Source organism: Sitophilus oryzae, unplaced genomic scaffold, assembly GCF_002938485.1.
Source record: "Sitophilus oryzae breed Bouriz unplaced genomic scaffold, Soryzae_2.0 scaffold_1396_pilon_pilon, whole genome shotgun sequence".
NCBI classification, from domain to species: Eukaryota; Metazoa; Arthropoda; class Insecta; order Coleoptera; family Curculionidae; genus Sitophilus; species Sitophilus oryzae.
The window spans coordinates 9,426,233-9,443,151 of record NW_022146055.1 but is presented as its reverse complement, the minus strand read 5'-3'; the positions used below and the strand labels follow the sequence as shown (position 1 = coordinate 9,443,151).

The 16,919-nt window shown below is 31.2% G+C and overlaps 1 protein-coding gene across 4 annotated transcripts in view; it reads left to right on the top strand.

The window, feature by feature from the left end:
* The window catches only part of LOC115876003 (A disintegrin and metalloproteinase with thrombospondin motifs 9), a 324,094-nt gene that overhangs the window by 40,353 nt on the left and 266,822 nt on the right, over positions 1–16,919 (top strand). For all 4 annotated transcript variants that reach the window (XM_030891658.1, XM_030891657.1, XM_030891659.1 and 1 more), the window contains exons 2-3: positions 1,320–1,501; positions 13,351–13,626. In XM_030891658.1, the coding sequence (XP_030747518.1) occupies positions 13,398–13,626 (229 nt within the window). In that variant the 5' untranslated portion in view covers positions 1,320–1,501; positions 13,351–13,397. The remainder of the gene's footprint in view (positions 1–1,319; positions 1,502–13,350; positions 13,627–16,919) is intronic.

Below are 16,919 nucleotides of genomic sequence, written 5' to 3'. Positions count from 1 at the left end.
TTGAAAAAAAATGTGAATTTCAACAATTTCAAAATTTGTGAGTTTCATAAAATTTAATTATTCCTAGCTCTATAGTAGTCTAACTTTTTGTAAAAAAATGGCTTGCGAAAACCGGTTTGTGCAAATTCTCTGAACAACCCTATACCTATTAAATCACTTAACAGTTATATTGTTTTATTAACCTCAGAGAGCTATCTATAGTTGTAGAGATCTAAGAAAAAATAAAACGCCTCAATTTTGGCAGACTAAAATAAGTTTTTATAAAATAGATGAATAATAATCATTCGCTATCTCAAAAAACTCAATTTTCTTTTTAAAATTAGATAATATCAAGATGTGTTCTGGATTTTTCCATTTACAAAACGTGTGTTTACCTTGAAAGGTCGTATCAACAAGATTTAACACTTTTTTTTATCTCGCGAGAGTGTAATAACCTGGTGATTTATAAACTTATTTTATTAGGCGCCAGAACGCTTTTTTAATTTTCGAATTTTCCTAGAAATTAGCTATATTCCGTAACAACTGGCCCAGTTACGGGATTATTCAGTTAGTATATTTGTTTTATTACTCAAACAAAATTAAATATTGCAATGATAAACAAATTATTATTAATTTAAAAAATAAATATTAAATATCAAAACTTTATAATTAACTAGTTGAAGCCTAGCGCATCCGCCACGATATTCGGAAAAAAATATTTTTTTTTAATTAAATGAAAAACAAAAAATCCGGTAACGACAGTTTTTAGAAGAGCCAATTAGGTATCTTTTAGTAAAAAAGCAACTTTCTAGAGCAAGTCGTTACTTCAGTAGAGACGACACAGATAAACATTAGCATTTTATATATGTAGATACTCGGTCGGCAATGATTAGCTTTGGCTGCCGATTTTCGTATGCACGAAGAGTACAGTCAATTTGTTAAGCACAATAAGATGTTCTGAATAAAAGAGAAGAGCAAGTTATTTTCCTAAGCACATTAAATGAAGCGATGGATTAAGTTGTTATGTAACAAACACTTGCATTTTTTTCTTTCCGACTTACAAGAAAGCGATTCACTTCTAAACATGGAAATATCAACGCAAGAGACTCTTTTGCTGACCCTGTATAAGCAAAGTTTGGTCAGTATTTTTTGATATACATAAGTATATTTTCCTAGCAAGAAAATAAATGATTTCGACAGATCTACTTTTGAATATAACAACACAACCATCATTTTTATTATATTCTTTATATTGGCAGATTTCTTTAATTTTGTTCTCTTTTAACTAACTCATTAATCATTGATGTACAGTATTATAACAATATTGTTTTTTTTTTCAGGTTTAGAATTACGTAGTGAATAACGTATGGTGGTGTAGTAAATTCGATTCTGTGGGGACACTTCCGTTTAAAATGCTTATGTCGTCTACTGAGCACAACTTGCATTTTGATAGATTTGGGTGTTCGAGATTAGATATTTATCGGGTATCTAATACATAGTATCATTTTTGGAAACATTTGTGGTAAGTTGAAACTATAACTATTAAACTATACCTACTTACATTTGAAGGGTCCAGGGGAAAACATGATAAGCGCCATTTCAGTGATTTTACAGGAGAGCACTAGTTTGTACATTTTAGGGACCACTTAAACCTACTATAATGTTGTAAAATCCTAAAATTAAGAAATTGGCACTTATCTTGGATTATTCTAAGCGTTTTACAGGAGAGCACTAGTTTCTACACTTTAGGGACTACTTAAACCTACTATAATGTTGTAAAATCCTAAAATTAAGAAATTGGCACTTATCAAGTTTTTCCCCAGGACCCTCTATTTATTTTGATATTTAGCTACATACTTATGACGTTGTTATCTTAAGTTTTATTCCATATTAAAATATTTTTCAAACATAAAACTTTTATAAACAAGAAACAACATTTTAGATTAATCTATACTAATAAAATCCTTAAGTGACTGACATACTGATTAATCACGATTCTGCTCAAACCACTCAACGTAAGAAGCTCAATTTTGGCATACAGGTTGATTCTAGGGTGTAGAGGTTCGATAAGAAGGGATTTTTCGAAATTCTAGTTCCAAGAGGGTGAAACCACCCCTCAAATATTACAATATTTTTATTTAAAAACCGATGAGTTTTTCGAAAAACTCTTAAACTCGTATATTTTATTTTGTTGTTTTACATATTTTAAGATTTTTTATAAATTTATACAGGGTGTTTCATAAAACATGACCATTGAGTAATCACGATTCTGCTTAAACTGCTTGACGTTTAAAGCTGATTTTTGGCAAACGGATTGACTGTGGGGTGTAGAGGTTCGATAAGGAGGGGTTTCTCGAATCTCAAATTCTAAGAGGGTGAAAACGCCCCTCAAATATTACAATATTTGTTATTTAAAAAACGGTTAGTCTTTCGGGACAACGCTTGGACAAGCATAATTTATTTGGATTTTTTGCATATTTTGAAATTTTTTAAAAAATCATACAGGGTGTTCCAAAAAGTTCGGTAATTTCTTAACCACCATTCTGCTTAAACTGCTTGACGTAAAAAGTTTATTTTTGGCAAACGGATTTTTCGTCAATTCCTAGTCAAGTCAAATTCCAACGAGATGAAACTAACCCTTAAATATTACCAAGTTATATAATAATATCGCCATATTATGACAAGTTAATAATCGACATTAATTGGAAGCATTTCTTTTCTATACAGGGTGTTTCAAAAAACAGGTACAAGAAACATCTGGAGATTCTTCACGTAAAAATAAGATTTTTTTTATATCACCATAGGTCTGATTCTGCTCTGTTAGCATTCACACTTATAATAACTTTTACCCCCAAATTTTTATTCGAATAAAACTAAAAGCACTTGAAAGAAAATTATAATAAATCGAAAAAAAAACTTTAGGGCTGTAGCTACGAAATTAAGCAGAACCGGATATATTATGTTGTAAAAAATTAATCTTATTTTTACGTGAGGAATCTCCCGATCATAACACATGTTTTTTGAAACACCCTGTACAAAATTGAGAGAGAATATCTATATGATGTATGTATGAGAAAAGTCTCAATTTATTTGCATTGTCTATTTTGCTGTGACCCAATCACCGTCTACAGATTAGAACATATCAGTAGACGGCGACTCAACGTCAGGAGCAGCATGTTTATCGGTATATGTCGATGTTTTATCTATAATGTGGTAATTAAGATTGGTTAATGGCTTATGTGTGGGAAGGATGAATATAGTATATGAAAACCGGTGTATTACCGCCAATATTACCGCATTACACGCTTTCGCAACAATCGGCAGCAAAAAGAGAAATATTAAAACTAAAAGAATTTCGAACTTCCATTGTCTCATTATTTTTATTTATTTTGTTTACACAACCGTTAGCAAGTGTGAACTAAACTAAATCCTAAAACTACTCGGCTTTTACTATATCTCATTTGGTTGCTTCAGAATGGTAAAGTCCCTGTCGAGCCATTCTGAAGCAACCAAAAGAGGCATAGTTAAAACATTATATCATATAGCAATCACTGTATGCAGTCACCAAAAATCTCTGAATTCTAAACTAAGTAATATTAAAACCGATTTGCTTCAGAATGGTTATTCTGCAAAATCCCTAGACAATATTATATCCAATTGCAAGTTGCAAGTCTGACTCATTGGTGCACCAGTCTGAGGAGGATGTTCTCTCTCTCTCTCTCTCTCTCTCTCTCTCTCTCTCTCTCTTGACGGTTCCAAATGTGAAAGGAACATCTGAGAAGATCAAGCGAATAGCTAAGCAGTATAAAATTAAAACAGTTTTTAAATCTGGGATTACTATAAGAAGCGTCGTAACAAAAACAAAATGGGAATCATTAAACCAAGAAAATGAGTGCATCTACCAGGTATCTTACGAGTGCGATGAGTCGTGTATTGGAGAGACAAAACGTCTTCTAAATGTACGACTTGACGAACATAAAAAACATACGCAAAGAGATGAAACAATGAAGTCGGGCATTGCAGATTATGTATGGTCTAAGCATCACAACATAAAATGGTTGGAAGCTCGGGTTGTCTCCACAAAGAACCCCATAGGAAAAAGCGCAAATTTACAGAGGACGTTTTTATTTCTAACAATAAGAAAATCTTTAGCAATCCAAGTATGGAAATTTCAACAATATGACAACCACTCATAAAACTAGTTCACTAGTGAATGCTCGGTTCCAGTATATAGTTTAGTTCACACTTTTGATAACGGTCAGTGATACTTCTGACCGAAACGTTATGCAAGCAAAATAAATAAAGACAGTGGAATCATTGTCCACCAAATTCAAAGTAATAAAAGGAAACATATCTATTATGGGACTTTGTTGGAAAAAGTGGCCACCAAAATGGGATGAATAAGGGTTTAATGACCACTTATCGGTTATAAGAATATACCAATACAATATCGAGTAATTGGTAACCCTGTGGATTCAAAAAGATAAAAATATTTTAAATTAACGTCATCTTTTTGCAAAGACCCTTCCTCTTTTATAACAACATTCTATCTTGTAGAAGTAGAATGAGTAATGTAAAAATAAAATATGGAGATATACATAACTTGGGATATTAAATTATATTTCGATTATGTACCTAGTACATCGTGCGTGCATAATGTTTAAGTAGAGTTCCTTACGTATAATAATATTTATTAGGTGAGCGTCATTGAAATTTAATGTAATGTAATTAAATTTCCTATATGTACTATCTTAAATGAATTTGTTTGAACTTTTTTATGTAATATATTGATATATTTATGAAGATAGCAAAAGAGGAAAATACCACGTTATTCATATAGTTTGTACAGGATGATAGGTGTTTCTGAAAATCTGATCCCAGTTTTTCTATTAGATATTTCATCAATTACACTACAAGTTTATATATGCGGAACTAACATTTCAATATTATTGTCGTAGATCTACAGACAGGGTGATTTGTCTTGTGTTACAATAACTGTGTTCCATAATTATGGAGCACCCTGTTTCCATTTCTAAACATCCAAAATTATATGTATCTAGTTTTGACTAAACCCTGCATATAACAAACAATTTAGACTCTATTATAAGATTCTTCTAGTGGAAATATCTATTATTTGGGACTTTATAATTTTGAAAGGTGTTTAATTGAAAAAGGGTACCTAATACTATTTGAAAGACAAAATTAACAGGAATGTGATTTTTTATTCTAAGAATTATATTTAGGTACTATATTTTCCAGGCTTTATCTTTTACAAATAGTTTACCAAATATGTGTTGCTATTCCTCAATTCCTAAAGTCTTATATGCGATTCCTTGCTCCTATATACAGGGTGCCCGGAAATTAATGCAACAAAATTTGGTCATAGATTCTTGAAAAAAATATATGTGACCCGTATTTTTTATTTTTGGCCAGTGACCCCCCTTTTCGGATTTACAGCTCCCTGAATTTCGCCCCCACAAAAGAGTGTTTTTTAAAAAATCTTAGGGCTCTGGACGAAAATCACTAAATTTGGTACACTGGGGTTTTCTGCCATGCGGAATCAGATAGTGCTATGCTTCTTGTTGAAGAAGAGACTTAAGACACTTTTTCGTGGGCCCCCTTGCGTTTGGAGCCCCAAAAACTTCAGTCACGTGTTTAAATTTCTTAAAAATTATTAGCTCGTTAGAAAGCCCATTGAATTTAGAAATTTTTTTGTCGCTTGGAATTTTTTCGTAAAACGCACAGTTTTCGAGAGAAATGGCAAAATGTGATTGAATGCAGATCGAGATTCATATGAAATTTTATTTAGGTTACATTTAGGTTACAAACAACTTTAGACTTTGGGCTGTAAATCCGAAAAGGGGGACCACTGGCCAAAAATAAAAAATACGGGTCACCTATTTTACTTTCAAGAATCTATGACCAAAATTTGTTGCATTAATTTTCGGACACCCTGTATTTTAATAAAAAATTGAGGGAAATCTGAGTTTTTAGAAAACTATCAAGTTTTTTCTGAATACTGAGTTCTCTGTATGTAATACAAGATTATTTAAAAACAATACTGATATCCTAGTTATTGTAAGCGCTATAAATTACTGAAATAGGGTTAAGGTTTTATATATTTACAAAATGTTATTTTCAATAAAATTTGACATTATTACATTTGATAACCAATCGGGTTTTAAAATATCAAGATATAAGAATTTAATTATCAATAATGCAACCAGTTAATTAAAAGAATATAAATTAAAAAACTCATGATAACAAACCAAACAATAGATATTTTATATATATATATCCGTGAAAATAAGTATTGCCCGGTTTATACAACATAGACGTAATCATAATCACAATCACAATTTTAATATGCGTTTATACAACATAGTCATAATCATAAGTTTGAACGAAAATACAACTGAACAATAATCAAATTTTCGTACTTTTAATTTTAATTTTTTTTTTTTTTTTTACTTTTTATAGGCTATTAAGATCGGCAAAAAATAAGGTTTTTTTTTAATTTCACTCAAAATGAGTTATTTGCGTCATAATTGACCTAAATATTTTCATGGTGTCTGTCTGTCTGTCTGTCTGTCCGTCTGTAACACGATAACTCAAAAACCGCTAAACCGATTTTAACCAAATTTGGCACAAAAATACTGTGGCACCCGAGAATTTGGCCATTAATTTTTGGTAGGGGTGGGGGGTTGGTTAGGGTGTATGGGAGGGGGTTAAAATTTTTAAAAGATCGTAACTCCAAAATTACAGTAGCTAGCGAAACGCGGTTTTCAATTTAAGATTAGGAATAATATTTGCAACAAAATTTGTAATAACATCAAAATCAGTCAAAGTCGCAGTTTTTGATATAAAAAAAAATTGGAAAAATTCCTTTACTTTGAAACTAAAAGAACTGCCTACCAACTTTTTATTAACATATTTTAGTATGGGCGGCTATACGTGCCTCCCGGCGCCAATTTTTTTATTTTATAATCATTTCAGAAATTTATTTTTGTTTAAGTTTTATTACTCAAGTTTTTGCAAACACGAAAATTACCATAATAATTAAATATGGAGATGAAAAAATAAATAAATAATATTATTTTCTAACCCAAGTTTTCTGATAAACATGCTATAGTCAATAGATACGAAATATAGTGTTTAAATTATATCTTTTTTAATAATTGGTTTTATTTAATAATAATTAAACACAATATCTCGTTATTTTTATGGGCAACATTACATTGTATATGTCATTTATTTCCATTTATATATTTGTACGTATAATAAAAGCAGCTAAAATCAAGGTTGGCTCACATCTTACTTCGATAAACATAACTTTAAATAAACATAATTTTGAATCACATTTCTGTATTAAAGAACAGGTTAAATTTAAACCGACTCTCTTTAAGATCAATTGTTAAGGACTTGACAAGCCATGCCCATCGTAATAACCTTATTTTCCTTATATTATGTTTCTTAATGCCCCATTGTTTGATTTAAATACATTATACAGGACCATTTTGACCCCCCACATAAAGGGTTCGATCAAAAGGTCTTGTAACCATTGTATGCAAAAAGAAACGAACAGCGTATGTTAAAGACACTTAAACCCTTAATGACAGACATAGATAATTCGAACAAGGAAACAAACCCATAAATGGTTTTAAATATTTTACCCAAAATTAAATCTCTTAAGCCGGACTCAGACGACTCGTACACCAATATTTGCGTACTTGGCAAGTATACCATCCTTGTAAACTTTTTTTTTTCATTTATAATCATAATCAACACAGTGTAATACAGGGTGTCCCAGGCTGAGCGTGCATTAGACGTTTCTAGAGAACTACAATATCTAGATCGGAGATTTTTTGCACATTATTGTTTCACAACTAGATCTATCAATTAAAAATATTTTCAATATGGCGGCACTTCCGGAAATACCGGAAGTTGACAGCAGCTTTCTTATTTTAAATGGGTATCCCCATTTTTTATTACATAATTAAATTCTCTTTAAAATTTTATGAATTTTGATATTAAACACTCTATACCTAATGTTAACTGTTTTTGAGAACAACATTGAGAAAAAAAAATATTTAAAATTTTTGGAGGAAAAAAACTGCCTGTCAAAAAAATCGGTATAGCCTAAACGACAAATTTAGTGATCACAGCCACTGGAGCATGAAGAGAAGACATGTGGCTATCTATTTCAAAATTTAAATTGTTCGAATGTCATACGATATAGGCCGAGCTGTGATGGAATTGAGCGATTAAAAAATTATCATAAATCACTTTTTTTATTTCACCAGTGTAAGAGTTTTTTAATTCGTTACTTTTTGATTATATATTTTCCTATACCTAAAATAAATCGTTTTTAAGTTATTTAAGATTTAGTTTTAAAAGGTATATTTTTTGTTTTTTTAACCAGCAGCTTATGACTTTAAACGTTACGCCATGTAAAAACTATATCTGGCCATGTCATATTGCCATTAGCTATCGCCTTTGCTATCGCTAAAATAGTGATTATAATATAAGAGCAGTGCTTATAATATAATAAATTCAAATAATTAATTTTTTTGACAGAAGGAAATAAATTGTCCCATGGTTTGACACCTAATATCAAACAAAAAATCTCCGATCCAGATATTGTAGTTCTCCAGAAACTTCTAATGCATGCTCAGCCTGGGACACCCTGTATACAATATTTTATAAAATATTGCATATTATCCTGTCAAATTTTTCATCACATATCTTTTATAAAAGATCTTTGACAAATAAATTTTATGTTGTAAAGGGCCGTTCACACTTTTTAAAAGGTAAAAATACGATTTAATTATATGATTTTATACAATGGCTACAGGCTTTTTTGGTGGAACGGTGTATAATATGTGGGTAGCCTAAAGTGAATATTGTATAATCTACTTAAATCAAACAATGGGGATATTAAGAAACATAATATAAGGAATATTAAGACTCTTACTATGGGTATGACTTGTCAAGTCTCTACATTGATTTTTAAGATACTCGGCTGAATGTCAACCTGTTCTTTTAGGTTGGAAATATATTCAGTCATGTTTATTTAAATTAAGTTTCATATCTGGTATTGATAATCGTTAATATTTTTACATATAAATAGGCTTTTAAAGTTAATGTATTAATAAAAGTACCAATAAACTAAAATGATGTAACTAATATACAGGGTCAGTTTCCTACGATGTTCTCTATGGGCATCTCGGAACCTACTGGAGATAGAGAGTCGGTTAAATGGGGAAAGAATTGCAGTTTTGTGGGGTCATAAATATGCGCCTTTCAGATTTTTGAAAAAGTTCATGGCTTACTAGCTATTTCGAAAAATAAAACAAATTTCCGCTATTTTGAAAATTGTCCCTAATTCCATTATAATATATTTTCGACAAAAAGTTTTCAGATAAAAATTGTAGATAATCACATCCTTAATGAGATTGTGTCCGCCGTTTTTTTCTAAAGCTTGTCATTTTTGACATATGACACAAACATATGTTTTTTTAAATATAGGAAACTATAGTTGGCCATGGCTTCATAAAAAGCGCCATTTTTTAAGCTTTTTAGCGATATAAGCTATAATGTGTTTTCTTCGAAAAATTACTGAATTATAGCCAATTCTTATCATTTTTAAACAATTTCATTTAGTGAGCCATGGAAACAAGTTCAATTGCCGTTGCTCTCATAAATGTGAAGCTGTCACATCCAAACTTTGTAAATTAAAATAAACAAAAATTGTAAATATGAATTTTTCAAATGAAGAAAAGCGTGTAGATACTCGTGCATCAATAGGGTGGTTCCAACATGACTTTCATTATGACCCCCCTCCCATAATGAAAGAAATGTTAAACATTATTTATATCATAATTATGTAGACTCAGGGATATAAAGAGGTGGACCAATTGCATGGGCCTCCTCGATCACCTGTCCTATCCATTTTAGATTTTTTAATGCGATATGGTTAACAGGAAGGTTTACAAAAAACCTTATGAATTAAGAAAGGCACTCGAAGTGGCATGGCGGTACGAGAGAAGTTTAATTAAGTCGACCGGTCCTTCTGTGAGAATAGGTAGTAATTCAGTTTTAAAAAGATGCAATTCAAAACAATGGCGGATTTTTTGAACATTTTCTAAAATAACTTAAAGTGTATGTAGTGATATGATTTTTTTAAGATTTAGTTTGTGTAATGTAAATTGTAATTGTTGTAATGTTGAACCGTTTAATAAGATATTCAGACATTTTATAAGTTATAAATCATAACAGAATAAGAATACCATGCAATCTAAGTGAAATTAGTCAAGAAAGATAAGAATTGGCTATAACTAAATTTAACTTTTCTAACATGTCTTGAAAGCCGTTCTCTAAAAAACGTAACATTCAACGGGCAACGTATCCTCGAAAATGTATGGTCAAGAAAAGTTGAACCAATAATCCTACAAGCTTTTCTTCATTTGAAAAATCCATATTTACAATTCTTGTTTATTTTAATTTACAAAGTTTGGATGTAACAGCTTCACATTTCTGAGAGCATAGACGATTAAACTTGTTTCCATGGCTAACTAAGTGAAATTGTTTAAAAATTATAAGAATTGGCTATTACTCGGTAATTTTTCGAAGAAAACATAATATTATAGCTTATATCGCCGAAAAGCTTAAAAAATGGCGCTTTTTATGAAGTCATTGCCAACTATGGTTTCCATTTAAAAAAATATATGTTTGTGTCATATGTCAAAAATGACAGGGTTTAGAGAAAAAAGGAAGAAACGGAATCATTAAGGATGTGATTATCTACAACTTTTATCTGAAAACTTTTTATCTAAAATAGCTTATAATGGAATTAGGGACAATTTTTAAAATAGCCGTAATTTGTTGTTTTCGAAATATCTAGTAAGCCATGAACTTTTTCAAAAATCTGAAAGGCGCATATTTATGATCCCACAAAACTGCAATTCTTTCCCCATTTAACCGACTCTCATCTCCAATAGTTTCCGAGATACCCATAGAGAACATCGTAGGAAACTCACCCTGTATTAAAGCAAAATTATTTAGTTAAATCTATATAGAAATAACGATGAGGAACGATTGGAGAGAGATAAAAAAATAAATCTGTAGAATGTAGAATAATGCGGATGTGCGTATTACTCAGTATGTGAAGTGCTCATTTACTTAAAAATGTTTATAATCATGTTTATGACTCTTTGTAACTAGGTATTTATTTTAGCATTTAAAGGAAATAATTATTATTCAAATAAAACATAATTTATGGAATGAAAATAATTTATGGACTCTGATGCTATTTTGTTAGTGTTATATCAATATTAGTTCTTTTTTATTTTAACTTGAATGCTCTATATTCTGACTGATTTCAGTGCTTTATATTGTATTAATGTATTTAAACAGCGATTTGATTTTAGGAACTCTTCCTGAATTTTAATTGTTTTCACTATGTTATTTTGCATATATTATTTCCATCTTAAGGAATGGCGTATTTTTTTTACTAACTCAGTTAATTTATTTTAGTCTTCTTCATACATTGACTGCCAATTTTGGTATAATGTATAATTATGCATAATGCATATTCTGTTGTTATAGCAAGACTTCTGAAAGTCAGCGGGCGTCATTCTTAGTATACCTATTATCTAACTATTTTAATATTCTAGTCAGTTGTCTTTAGCATGAAACATTTCTTACCATTTGTAGATGATGTTGGAGAATATACCTACCATATAGAATTTTTTTTGAGAGATATATGCAATGTTTTTATTACGTGGTTCATTTTTAGCGGACGAATATAAGTTGATTTTTTTGTAACAAAAGTATAGCTTAAGCACAGATTAACTTACAGATGTGGCGTTTATTTCATCTTGTTGATAAACGCCGCGCCGCTCTGACCTCGGACCTTTAATAGGGCTATGGCGTTGTCAGACTTTGTTTTTTTTTCTCGAATTAATTTTCTCCTTTTATAAAAAATGTATTCCCAATTGAAATATTGTAAACATTGCTTTTTATAGCGATTCATCATACGCATGCGCTGTATATTCGGTCCTTTTAAATAGGATATTTAAAGGGACGGAATGTATCCTTGTTTTATTTAGTTTCTCTGTCTTATTGATAAATCTGTGTTAATCTGTAACGTAGGGCTATATGTATACTGTTTCTGGAATTCATAAAATACTATTAATTTTAAATGAAATATACAGGGGGGTCCGAATGCATTCGAGAAACCTTTGCAATATATTATGCAGATAAGTAAAAAAGTTCGTATAATTTATGTTCTAAAGTTCTTCGTTTCGGAGATACAGAGTGAGAAGTTTCATTTTTATTTCGTTTTTTCCCAATAATTTCTGAAATAACGGCAATACTTGGATAAATATTGATGTTTTTTTTAAAAACCTACGTTATTAGGCTTCAATGTTGTAGTGTGACTAGATTTTCTGATATTGGTACCGCATGATTGAAAAAAACTTCGATCGAAAAGATTCGATTCTGAATAAAATCAAAGTCACTTTAGGACATTAGATTAGAATGAACAACGACATACCAGTAAAAGGCGTTTGGGAAGCTAAAATGTAGGGAAAGAGACCAAAGGGAAGGCCAACTAAAACATGAAATGACACAATAGAGAAGATAGTGCAGGATAAAGGACCAACATTAATAGGGCTATGGCGTTGTCAGGCCAACTAAAACATGAAATGACACAATAGAGAAGATAGTGCAGGATAAAGGACCAACATTAACAGAGGCCAAAAGTTTAGCAAGAGACAAAAATAAATGGGAACAATTTGTTTATAGTGTAGCAATTATGTGAATTTATTTAATTTAGTATACCTTACACCTTCGGGTAGAAAATTGTTTGATTGAAAGTTCTCAAATAAAAAAAAATCTTTGAAAAAAAAAGCGGCGTCCAGTTGACTTGAAAATGACGACCGATGACACATGTCATATAATTTCATTTACAAAATTCCAGCAATCTTCATTTCCAAGTCATCCCTGACGCCGTTTTTTTTTATAAAAAAAACCTTTTAGAGAAGTTTCGTAATTATGACTTTATTAGCCAAAAAAATTGTCATAAACGTTTCGAGTACATATTGGGGAAAACAATGTTACTCTTTGGAATCCCCATATCACAACAGAGTCGAAAAATGCAACAATTTCAAATTCGCCCTGTATTTCAGGAACTAAGAAGGACAAATCGGTGTGTAGCTTCCTTAGTTTAAAAAAATAGCACAGTGATGTGATAGCGCATCATTGTATCTCTATTCATAAACGAAAAACCCCATAAAACACACGAAAATGGGACACCCTGTACTGTATGTTAAATGAGTGTTTAATAACAATTTATTTTGTTTGTTTCAGATATCGAGATCTGGCGAGTATCGTATTCCCGGAAATAGAAGGGCGAAATGACTCGAAAGCGTTGCACATCCGCCCTAACCCTGGGCGCAATTGTGTTCTTGTGCGCGGTCGTGGTCGTGGTGTGGGTGCAATTCAGTCAAGGCGCTTTTGACAGGCGGTCGAGATACAAGGGTACCGATAAGACCACAGAGATGGGGGCAACCATTACCAGCGACTTGCAAGTAGAGCGGCAAACGTACGGAGGAACCGCGGAAGCGAACAGCACAAAATCAAAAGGTGAGTCGTTATTGGTTGATAAGTATTGAGATGGATGTAATATGATTCTTACTAGTATAAGAGATACAACAAAAAACGGACTAGTGCGAGTCGGATTCTCCGAACAAATCTGTAGGTACATAATTCAGGAATCAAGTATGGGCAATATATATATATATATATATATATATATATATATAGCAGTTATATATATATATATATATATATGGAGCAGCAAAGAGATATATATATATATATATATATATAGCATATATATATATATATATATATATATATATAATATCTTGTTCCAATAACCACATTTTTTATAAGGAATTATAGGTTTTAGAACTTGAATTTCTGGAAAAAGCACGGTATATATATATGTGCATATATATATATATATATACCGTGTTTTTTCCAGAAATTCAAGTTCTAAAACCTATAATTCCTTATAAAAAATGTGGTTATACTAACAGTTGATCCATAAATTAGGTAACCTAATCAAAATTGTTTTTTACTCAAATATCATCGAAAACTATATACAGCGTGTCCCAGAAATAAGTGTATAAGTATTTTAAGGTGTGGTAGATCTCGATAAAAGAAACATTTTTTTCTCTTTATCGTTTTTCAAAATAACGGAGTTAATTTTTACTTTGAGAATTTAAAAAAAAATATTTTTTTGCTAAAATTTTGAGAACCACTGTATCTTTTCTGTATTTTCTTTCTTGTAAATTTAATCTAATACCTATGTTGCCTATTGTTATATATATTTCAAATTTCAAAAATTCAAAATTTGAACCGCCGCGCCACGCTGTTCCATGCAAGACCCGTTTTTTTAGAGGAAAGTATTTTTTGTGATTTATATACAGGGTCTCCCAATATTCTGTGGACATAGAACTACTACGTATTTTTGGAAACAAAACAAGTTTATTGGACTTAATTTACCTCTATCCAAAAGTGCTTGGTTTGTCCACTCTTTAGTTGTTCTAGTAGTTCTTTAGTTTGTCTAACTATTTTTGTCTGTTCTTGGTTGTCACTCTTTAGGCATCAAAGTTCAAAAAAAAAATAAACACATTTGTCAGATATTTTAAGAACCGTTATTCCGATTTGAATGATATTTTGGGTGTCATGTTTTGTTAAGTGCTCTAACATGAGTGAAAGTCAATCACAAATATCAAGAAAAAGTACGGGAAGGATGAAAACGAGGATGAAAACTACCCTCATCTCTACATAAAATTTTTTCTAGTATTTACTACATGGGGGGGCTAATCACACCCCAGCGCCTCTTTAATTGCGCCACTGGTCATACCAAAGACTTCTTGGCCTGTCCCATGGCAGTATTAAGGTTAATTCTTAGTTACCTTCCATTTCCATTCCATATCCTTTCCATATCCGTTCCGTATTTTTTATTGTTTTGACGCTATACGTAAGCTTCCGTTCCATATCAGTTCCATACTTTTTATTGTACGATTTATATCATTACGAAGGTTTTATTTTAAAAATTTGTATCTTTTGAAAAAGATAATAGATTTAATCAACAACTCATATGGTTTGGTTCATAGAAACAACTCATATGGTTTGGTCATGTGCAACGAATGTCCGATCACAGAATACCAAAACAAATTTTACTGTGGACACCTCGAGGCGGAAATAAAAGAGAAAGGCCGCGATGAAGCTGGAGGGAGGGTGTGGATAAAGAACTAGAGAATAGAGAAATACCTGATGATCTCTGGCTAAATAGAGAAAAGTGGTGGTTAGGTGTCGGAAAACGTCGTAGAACGTTCTGAACCGACTTACATATATATATAATAAGATTTAATTAAGAAGTGAAAGAATAAATAAATATCAGCAAAATTTTAACACAGCTGGTACAGATGTATGAACATGACAACGCTGTTTCCGGTACGCTTCAGTCCGTCGCGTCCGCCAAACAAATGTACGGAAGGAATGGATATGGAACGGAAGGGAAACGGAACGGATAGTGTGCATTATCCTATTCATTTACATGATATAATATTTTATGTAAACGAAAGGGAGCTGATATGGAAGGTATAGGAAGAATCAACCTTTATTGTTCCATTTCTCAAATCGTCCTTTTTCCAGGTATTTAGAAATGATAAGTGCTGATTTTGTTCCAATAGAAGAATAGAATAGAATAAAATAGCTCTTTTCTCTTCTATGTCATCATGTTCCTGTATTCATATCGGTAATATCTTGTTCCAGTTTTCATGTAAGTTGAGTAATTTCTTAAAATTCAGAAATATCATTGACATGCATTTTGTTGTTTAAAGTTCTTTCAGAAGGGATTCAATATCAACAGTTTTAGAACTATTTTCAATGGTCAGTTGTAATATGAAAATAATATATTCTGTGTTTTAATATAAATCGGTGGTAGAATGCGAATCTAAAGTTAGAAAATTAAAGTTTAACAGGTAACTTATTTGTCTGAAAAGTCTCGCACGTATTTCATTATTTGTTAATTAGTATTACGTACGTTCTTTAATAATAACACGCGCACTGTATCATCCAAATGTGGAGGCGATCTTAATGTGTCTGCTGTTTGTCTGTTCAGACCAATTAACATTAATTTTCACGTTTCGATTCAGATAGCGACATGAGAGTATTAGGTGTTACTAATATCTTCATTAAGAGAACTTGCTTTTCTAGAAACTTATTCAAAGTAGATCCACGGAATACCAAATTAGTTACTGAAATTCCTGATAATCGACTAATATTTTTTACTTTAGTGATGACTAGTAGAGGAGGTGACAAAACGTTCTATATCTACTTGGTTTTCTATTTTTATTGCGACAGACTACAGTGATGGACTAGCTCATTAAGTTGAATTAATTATTTCCAGACTCATTGTCATTAAATTTACAAGTATAATTATTTATGTTTATATACAGGGTATCCCAGTAATAAGTGCAAGTATTTTAACTGGTAGTATAGTTCGACCCTAAAAACACGCCCATGAGGTTTTTTTGTGAAAAAAAATGTTGAAACTTTTATATTTTTCTTTTCGGAAAATATTGTTTTGTTCATAGTGCTCACTATAATTGCAATGTCGCCACCTCCTACGTTATCTATAATCTGTAAGTTATAAGTTGATAATTTTAAATGTCGTCAAAAAAAAAAAATTATTTTATTCATTGTAGATTTTTTAATCATTGTAGATTACTATTAGGTATCTACCGTATGATCGAGAAAAAACGGCGTCAACGATGGCTATGAAATGAAGATCGCTGTCATTTTATATGTAAATTTATATGGGAAATGTCATCGATCGTCATTTCCCAGCCAACTGGACG